Source organism: Gobio gobio (assembly GCF_949357685.1).
Source record: "Gobio gobio genome assembly, chromosome: 2".
Classification (NCBI taxonomy): Eukaryota; Metazoa; Chordata; class Actinopteri; order Cypriniformes; family Gobionidae; genus Gobio; species Gobio gobio.
In genome coordinates, this window is record NC_137098.1 from 25,436,115 (window position 1) to 25,444,696 (window position 8,582).

At 36.6% G+C, this 8,582-nt stretch overlaps 1 protein-coding gene across 1 annotated transcript; it reads right to left on the reverse strand.

The window, feature by feature from the left end:
• Positions 1-1,013: 1,013 nt before the first annotated feature.
• Positions 1,014-3,790, reverse strand: LOC307141486 (DNA damage-inducible transcript 4-like protein). The gene is made up of 3 exons (XM_079841731.1): positions 3,643-3,790; positions 3,232-3,352; positions 1,014-2,520 (listed from the first exon to the last, which is right to left on the reverse strand). The coding sequence occupies exons 2-3, from the start codon at positions 3,317-3,319 to the stop codon at positions 2,021-2,023; spliced, it is 588 nt and encodes a 195-aa protein (XP_079697857.1). The 5' UTR covers positions 3,320-3,352; positions 3,643-3,790; the 3' UTR covers positions 1,014-2,020.
• Between the last annotated feature and the right edge of the window lie 4,792 nt (positions 3,791-8,582).

Genomic DNA, 8,582 nt, shown 5'->3' on the forward strand with positions numbered 1-8,582 from the left:
TCTTCTCTCCTCCTCATCGGACTAACGTGCCAGTGGGCAGGGCCAAAGATTCGATTATGTAGAAGTAGACGTTGATTTGATTCTGCAGAGGCAGTCTTTTATCACACTGTTATGGCATAATGTGACAAAATTCCAAACAAGCTGTTTTATGAGCTTGGAGTCAATAAAAGCTGTTTTTGGACTAATGAGGATCTGAAACTTACAGGATGTTTTTAAAGTACAATTACCTCTTAAGCTCTGTTCACACCGCCATTGACGCGTAGCGACAAAGCGACATGATCCCATACATTTCAATGGAGCGCTGGCGACTTCCGGCAACAGTGACCGTTGGCGACAGAATGTAGGCGTGTCAATTGTCATGAGACACGCGACAAAAGTTCAGAAATGTCAGCTTTACGGAAAGAAGCAAATTTTGCGAGCGACAACCAATAGAAGTAGACTGTCTGTGGCGCTCACATCAACGTCTCGAGTTAAGGCAAGACAGGACAGAGTTCCAGAGTGATTTCACGGTCTTATGATTTGACTGTAACCACATGGATATAAAATGATGCAGAAACTATCAGCAGTCACCTCATATTTTTAAGGAAATCTGAGAGGTTTCTGAACCACACATAGGCAGCGTCATTGCAATTTTCAAGGCCCATAAAAGGTAGTAAAGACCGTGTTAAAATAGTTAATGTGACTACAGTGGTTCAACCTTTATGTTATGAAGCAACGAGAAAACAAAAATAAAGACTTTATTAAACAATTGGTGCTTCCGGAATCTCTCGGATTTAATCAAATATCTTAATTTGTGTTTGCGAAGATGAACGAAGATCTTACGGGTTTGGAACGACATAAGGGTGAGTAAATGACATCATTTTTAGGTGAACTAACCCTTTAAGCGTCTAATTTAAAAAATAACTCTGGAAGGTTTAACACATGCAATATATTAGTAAACCATTTTAGATATTTAAATGCAAACAAAAACCAAGCAACACAAACATTTTCCACAAAAAAAAAAAAAATACATGCAAAGTTTAGAAAATATAGTTTATTGTCAAAATAGACAAGACTTTCAACTTCCTATAAAACGAACTTTATAAAGAAATGTTCAGTTGCTGTAGCCAGCACTTCAGGCAAAATATAGAAGTGTATTCAGTTGGGAAGATAAGCAAAACAAAGCTGAAGTGTTGAAGGATTAAGACAAGAACATTTGCATAGTGACCATTACCAGGTGAACTCACACAGGGGGTTATAAAAAATTAACTTTTTTTTCCCAAACCCTATCCATAATCTAAAAAAAAAACAAAAAAACAACAGCACTGAGATGAGTAGGAAATCTTGACATTTACATTTGAAGGACTTTGAATGGCATATTCACGAGCACAGACATTCAGAAATATGAACCCCTTTAGATTGATGCTTTCCTGTAATTGATTTACAACATTGAAACTTTAACTTTGAAAACACATTTGTGATGTATAAAAAGGAAACTTCTTGTACTCAATTATGCTCTCAATGAAGACCATTTTGGATGAGGCTGGGACAAGGTCAAGGCCACTATTAAATACTATCCTTAATGCTTACAAAAACTACAGCAACTACCCATTAGCAATCAACTGTCCATTTTTGTTCCAATACCATTTTGTGCCAAAAAACAAACACAACTCTTCTCTTATTGTTAAAATAAAAATAAACACCTTACAAAAACATGAGTTTTGCTTTTCCAGGAGACTCTTACCCACATGAAAAAAATACTATAGTATATTATAGTATATTACAGTAAAATTACTGTGTTTTTGAACCATACTATAGTAAATATACTACAGTAAATTGTAGTATATTATAGTATTTACTACACTTTGTTAATTTACTGTAGTAAAATTACTCTAGTAAATGCTATAGTGTTTTTGAACCGTACTAGAGTAATTTTACTATAATATACTATAGTATTTTTTCATGTGGGTAGCCTACATTCATAAATTGCATTCAAAATATTCCCTTAAACTCCAGCCCTCCCACCACCTTCATCTCAATCTCAGCACTCCTCAACTATAGTTCCAGCTGCAGAGGAGTATAGTTTTTTCTTAATAAGCCTAAACCCAGGGCGGAGCTTAAGTGCACGGTGGGTGCCAGGCGGGAAACACGTACCAATACGCAAAAAATCCCGCAGGCTCGGCCAGCCACCGCCATCTTGTTTGAAAACCAATGTCAATTCAAAAGTTGGCACCACACTTGCATCGCAAGCAAGTCGCTCGAGTCTCTCACAGCGGTGCTGCTGCTCTTCCAGTTCGAGATGCACATCCAGCACACAGCCCCGCATCCCACACGGCTCCCCTGCTGCCAACCTGAGCATATCCCGTGCCACCCGTCGGGTGAGAGTCTCTGGCACCAGCACATGGGCACACTGAAGCTTGCTGGATTTGGCCCTCGACAGACAGCCCTCAAGCAGCCGGGCGAGCTGCTGACATGTCTGCTCCTCGCACACTTCTGCACCCAAGTAAGGCTCTGGCAAACACCGTTCCCAAAAGTCAATTTCTGGAGAGAGAGGAGAAAAGACATCAGGTTAGACTGAGGGATGCATGATATAATGGGGAATATATTATTAATTTGCTTGTTTTGATCAACATTGGATATTTTTCATCCAATATTGGGTATTCAAATCATGGATTCTTGGTGCTACCTAATTTTCTATTATGCTTACCATCATCTAGCACCAACTAGCAACAAAAAAGATTAAAACCCTTAAAGAGCCTCTCTTTAACTTTAGTGCCAGTTATCAGTTAGTGGTTATAACCAACTGTAATTTTTTTGTACAACTCTAAATTCGAGCTCAAATCTCTGAAAGTATCAAGTGGAACAAAACAACGAAATGCTTATTAATAAATACATTTAGCAATTAAAAACGTGATCATAAATTTGTGGTAAAAATTAGCAAGACTAAAATTATCCTGTTTAATCATCTAATTTTCAATAACTAATTTACGCAACAACAATTAAGAAAAATCCCGATTACTGCTCTAACCTAAAGTCGTAGACACAAAGGAAATGGATAACAGAATGACTTCATCGGTGTTGACATGACATCACTGCTGCAGCTCTGCACCAACAGCGCAGTAAACAAGTCCAGCGCTCAAGTCCAGTGGCATTGTTTAAAAATCACGTTAGCGCTCCACAAATCACAGATACTGAAATGTATACATGAAAAAAATATATATAAAAACAAAAAAATTATATCTCATAGCTTACCATAATCGATGCAAGTTTGGTCATATCCGCGACCAGCAAATTCAGAGAGGCATTCCGAGTTTCTGGTTAGTGTGCTTGTTGCAACCATTGTGCAAATCCTTTGAGTTTACAGTATAAAGTGCTGTAAGAGAAAGACACTGGATTAAATGCTGCATATATGCACACATCAGTAAGAATTAGATCCAGTATGCCTAAATTATATTCAAGCAACTGTATTAAAGCTTTTCATCGTCTCGTTAAAAAAGCTTACACAGTTCGAGATTTACAACAAAAACACTAATACATATAATATTGCATAGCTGCAATCAATAAATAAACCTTTTTTAATTTTTAGTCATTCAAACAGATGCTTAACCAAAGCTACATCACTAATCAGGAACATAAATCACGTAACCTAAATATAAAACTTACCCTTGTAAAACGAGTATAATTTTAAAACAAATTATTCACACAAATTTGTATTTCAATAGCACAAAGACCCATACACACGTCTCCTTCAAAATTCACACGCACACATACAAATAAGACGCCGATAGCTCAAGCAGTATTTTATAGCTTCTCTATACCCACGTGCTTACCAAACATAACAGACCAATCAGCGCACGTTTTACATTCTGGAAATGGAATTTCTACCAGGCAACCAGATCACGCTTTGAGATCCACCACTGTTTGTTTCGAGGATTCTGATTTGCTACATGCCAGTGATTCACCCAATTGCTTTTGCAGTTTTTGATACATTTCTTTCTTTCTTTCTTTCTTTCTTTCTTTCTTTCTTTCTTTCTTTCTTTCTTTCTTTCTTTCTTTCTTTCTTTCTTTCTTTCTTTCTTTCTTTCTTTCTTTCTTTCTTTCTTTCTTTCTTTCTTTCTCTCTCTGTCTCTCTGTCTCTCTCTCTCTCACTCTCTCTCTCTCTCTTCTTTCTTTCTTTCTTTCTTTCTTTCTTTCTTTCTTTCTTTCTTTCTTTCTTTCTTTCTTTCTTTCTTTCTTTCTTTCTCTCTTTCTTTCTTTCTTTCTTTCTTTCTCTCTCTCTCTCTCTCTCTCTTTTTTCTTTCTTTCTTTCTTTCTTTCTTTCTTTCTTTCTTTCTTTCTTTCTTTCTTTCTTTCTTTCTTTCTTTCTTTCTCTCTTTCTTTCTTTCTCTCTCTCTCTCTCTCTCTCTCTCTCTCTCTTTCTTTCTTTCTTTCTTTCTTTCTTTCTTTCTTTCTTTCTTTCTTTCTTTCTTTCTTTCTTATGTAGCCTGTATATTGTATTGCATTATTTATTTTTAAATGTACTACTGTTGCTACCTGTTATTACCACCACCACCACCACCAACCCTTAAAGGCCCACTGAAATCAAAATCAAGTTTTTTAGCTTTTAGTATGATTATCTTAGCCTTAAGGTTATGAATAAGCTGGTGTGTTCCAAAACAATGACAAAATTTGCATTTAGGAGATATAAGCATTTAAAACCTGATATTTACACATACATTAGGAGACAAATCAAGATGGCGGAATTCGTTTTTCAAGTCCAAACTTTACTTAAAGGAAAAATCAACCAAACCATATTATGACAGAAGTGACTTTTATTCGTTTTTGACAAACTTTTGAACTCTTTGAAGTAGGGATGCCACAATTTTCAATATAATATTCAACCGTTCGTTACGGCATTCACGGTTCAATACGCGCTTGTGAATTGCGGGGGTTTGCTTTTAATTACAGTATTTCTCAATTGCTAAAACACATTTCTTAAAAACCTTCACCCATATTCTAAAAACTTTAAACACAAAACCCAGTCTTTAAACTACATTCACAAAACCCCTGACTCTTCTGGCAAAATCAAACACTTGCCTCAAAACCATTTGATCTGTGCTCAAAATCAAACAATACTTTCAAAACATAAAAACAGCCAGTCAATATATAAACACTCATCAGCCTTCATTAGACACTACATCAAAAAATTGAGAACACAGCGTCCAGGGCATGTAGTTACAGATAAATAAATGTTAATTGCATATAGAAAGTAATTTTGCCATAAATAAAAGTAAATAATTCACAACTCAGTACAGCAAATATATTGCATACTGTAAGTACTGCAAGTAATACAGTATTGAATTTATGTATTTTCAGCATAAAAATAAAGTAAGGCCAAAGACAACTCTAAATGAAAAGCGTATTACACAAAATATTGTGCAATTGCAAAATCAAAGTCAATGAGAGCCTCTTGCTGTTGGGAGCACAAAGGAGTCCTTACACCCTCATTTGGTAGTCTTGCAATTCTACAAAAGGGAAAATGCTCTTACAACTGTATACATACAGAAACAATAGTAATGGACATCACATTCATATGTAAAATGCATTGTAAATCTTTTTTTCTTTTTCCCCCCACTCCCCTTTCTATTGACAAACTGATGTACTATATCAAATGTATACAGTAAACTTTCAGTCGCACAAATTAGAAAAAAACAATACATTTACCTGTTCTCTTCTCTGAATGTCCTGATTATGGTGGCCACAGAGAATCTGAACAAATTGGGTTGTAATCCTCATTGTCATTCCATGAACAAGAACATGGTCTATCACAGTTGCCTGAATTTGATCTGAAATTACTATCTTGGTCTTGCTCTTCATTGTCCTTGTACTCTTCCTCCTCTTGCTCCTCTCCCTCTCACATTGTTTCCATCCATTGTGGTATCAACACTCACCGCACCTGGGCCACCTGTGTACACTGAACTGGCTTATATTCTAGACAACTGATTTGATCACATCAATAGAAACAAGTGTGAACAATTTTGAGTTGTTGTGTGTAAACGATGACAACTGTGTTGAAGTCGTGTTTAACTTTTGCCACATGTACCATTTTGCAACACAGTGCAAAATGTGTTTTAGTGAGAAAGAATGTGTTTAGAGTTTTGCAAAAAGAGTGGATGAGATTTGCAAACAGTGTCTTAACTACCTGAACTTGTTTAAGGTTTTGCCTACAAAGTGACTTATTTGACAAATGGGTTTAGGCCACTGAGCATTGGGTTCAGAGAATGGGGTTTAGTGTTTTAGCGATTGTGAAATACTGTAATAATTTTTCTACAAATTCTATCATTTGCCTCCATCCCAATATACTGAACAACGCGACATACATTCACATCACACGTTAGTGGTAGAGTTATACTCACGGAACAACACTATAGATATTCACAATCAAGAAAGTTCATTATTTGCATGCGTTTTAAAGCCTTGCCAGCTCATTCGCGTGCGCGGTTTTAATACGCGCTTTTCCGAGCGTGCGCACTAAACGCCTGTCAAACACGTGATTACTGAACTAAGTAGTCGTCTTACTGCGCGAATACTGTCAAATACACCCAAGGTTAACATAAACACAGTCGGTTATGTCTAAAGTGAAAGTAAAATCGCGTGTGTCTGTATATGCACAGAGGTCTTAAATTGACAGCAGTGCAGTAATGAACACGCTGTCCTAAAGGGACAGTTCACCTCTAAAATGATGTCATTATTTACTCACTCTAATATTGTTCCAAACCTGTATTCATTTCTCGATGACAGAATTTTCATTTTTGAACGAACTATCCCTTTAATGTTAATACAACAACAAAAGAAATAGAAAATCACTGTTCTTGACTGAAAAATGAATAAAGTAGCTTTAATAAGAATCAATGTATATTTTATAGTGAAGTTTATGTAGTGTTTTATTTTTATGTGTATTCATTCAATTTCATACTTAAATGCTGCTGTACAGCTCTGAGCTGCCAGTGTAAATCTTTATATATATTTATTTTATATTTTACAATACACTAGGAATGTGTACAAGGTTTTTTTTAAAGTGAAGTTTTAAGTTTAAGTAAGGGTTTTCAATTCTTTTCAGTAAAATAAAGAAAGAGTATTGTAATAAAAAATTGTCTTTTTTTCTCCTTAACCTCTTGCTGTTCCTGTCGCCTAAGAATAGAATAACAAAAAACTAATGTGACAAGCCATCAGAACCGAACTGAACCGAAAACCGTGGTTAAAAACCGAGGTATGTATTGAACCGTGGACAAACTGCATTGTTGCATCCCTACTTTGAAGAATTAATTGCACCGAAATTACTAACTACCGGAAAGACATGGTTAACATCGTCGACCATGCCTACGGCACCACTGCGCTGAGTGATATGAGTGAAACGAATGAATACGAAATCCAAGAAATGGAGCAATCTTGTGCTAATCTTGAGGGCGATCAAACTCCTGTAAATAGTCCGTAACCCAAAAAGTTGAGGAAGAGAGGCGCGAAGGCAAGGGAGGAGAATGCAAATAGCTTTATGTTAGCTATTGAGTCTGTGATGAAGAGATTTGACGGTCTAGATGGTAAGCTTGAAAACATTGAAGCGAGGATGAATAATGTTCAAGAAGCTCTGAAAAAGTTTGATGCCCTAGAAGTCAAACTGCAAAACATCAATGAAGGCACCGATGCCATTAAACGAGCCACGGATGAAAATAAAGACAACATCGAGAAGCTACAAAGACAAGTTGAGTTACTGGCAGCAGAAAACAAATCCCTGAAGGAAAAGGTTTTGGAAGCTGCGAGATATATGAGGAGATGGAACCCCAGGCTCTTGGGGTTACATGAGAAGGAAGATGAGAAAACCAGAGATGAAGTCATAGATATCCTTACTAGAGTGGTCCCCATGTCTGTTGACGAGCCGTATGGGGACAAAAGGTGCAATGAACAACAACATGCCAAGACCCATCATTATGCAGTTTGTTTCGCAAACGGTGAAGGACAAAGTTTGGAAGATGTCGAGGGAGGCCAGAGTGTGCAAAGAGAAGAAGATAATCTTTAAAAAGGATTTCTCCAAAGAGGATCGGGAGGCGAGGGAGAAGCTGTGGCCACGGGTGGATGAAGCCAGGCGCCGCGGAAAGAAGGCCTTTTTGAAGGAAGGGACTGCGATCATCGATGGGAAAAAGGTTTATCCTTGATGCATATATGACACGTTCCATAACTTTGATTGAAGAACTATTCACATGTTTTCCAAGTTGTTGTGCTTCTGTTATTATGAGCTGTTGATTAGACTGGGGAAAAGTCTCATTGATATGGTTAAATAGCCCAAGTTTTTGACTGATACATTTGGAGGTTTGGTTGAGCCCTAATATACTTTGGACAGAATTGCTCATTCCTGCGTTTTGTTAATTCAAGAGCGTTTTTCATTAAGCACTATCTTTATTTGTTTTTTAGTGTTCAATGTCGGTTTTGTTGACTTCTTTAAATGTTAGAGGTTTGAAAAATCGTACAAAGCGCAGGGCACTTTTTTTTTTTTGTAAAGAACTTAAAGCAAATAATTTTTTTTTAGAGGAAACACATTCGGGTACATCAGATGAAAATTTTTGGAAACA

Coding starts and splice junctions, on each gene's coding strand:
- LOC307141486 (XM_079841731.1), bottom strand. CDS start 3,319: ATGGTTGCAACAAGCACACTAACCAGAAACTCGGAATGCCTCTCTGAA. Junction 2,521..3,231: donor CCAAACTTGCATCGATTATG/GTAAGCTATGAG, acceptor CTCTCTCTCCAG/AAATTGACTTTTGGGAACGG.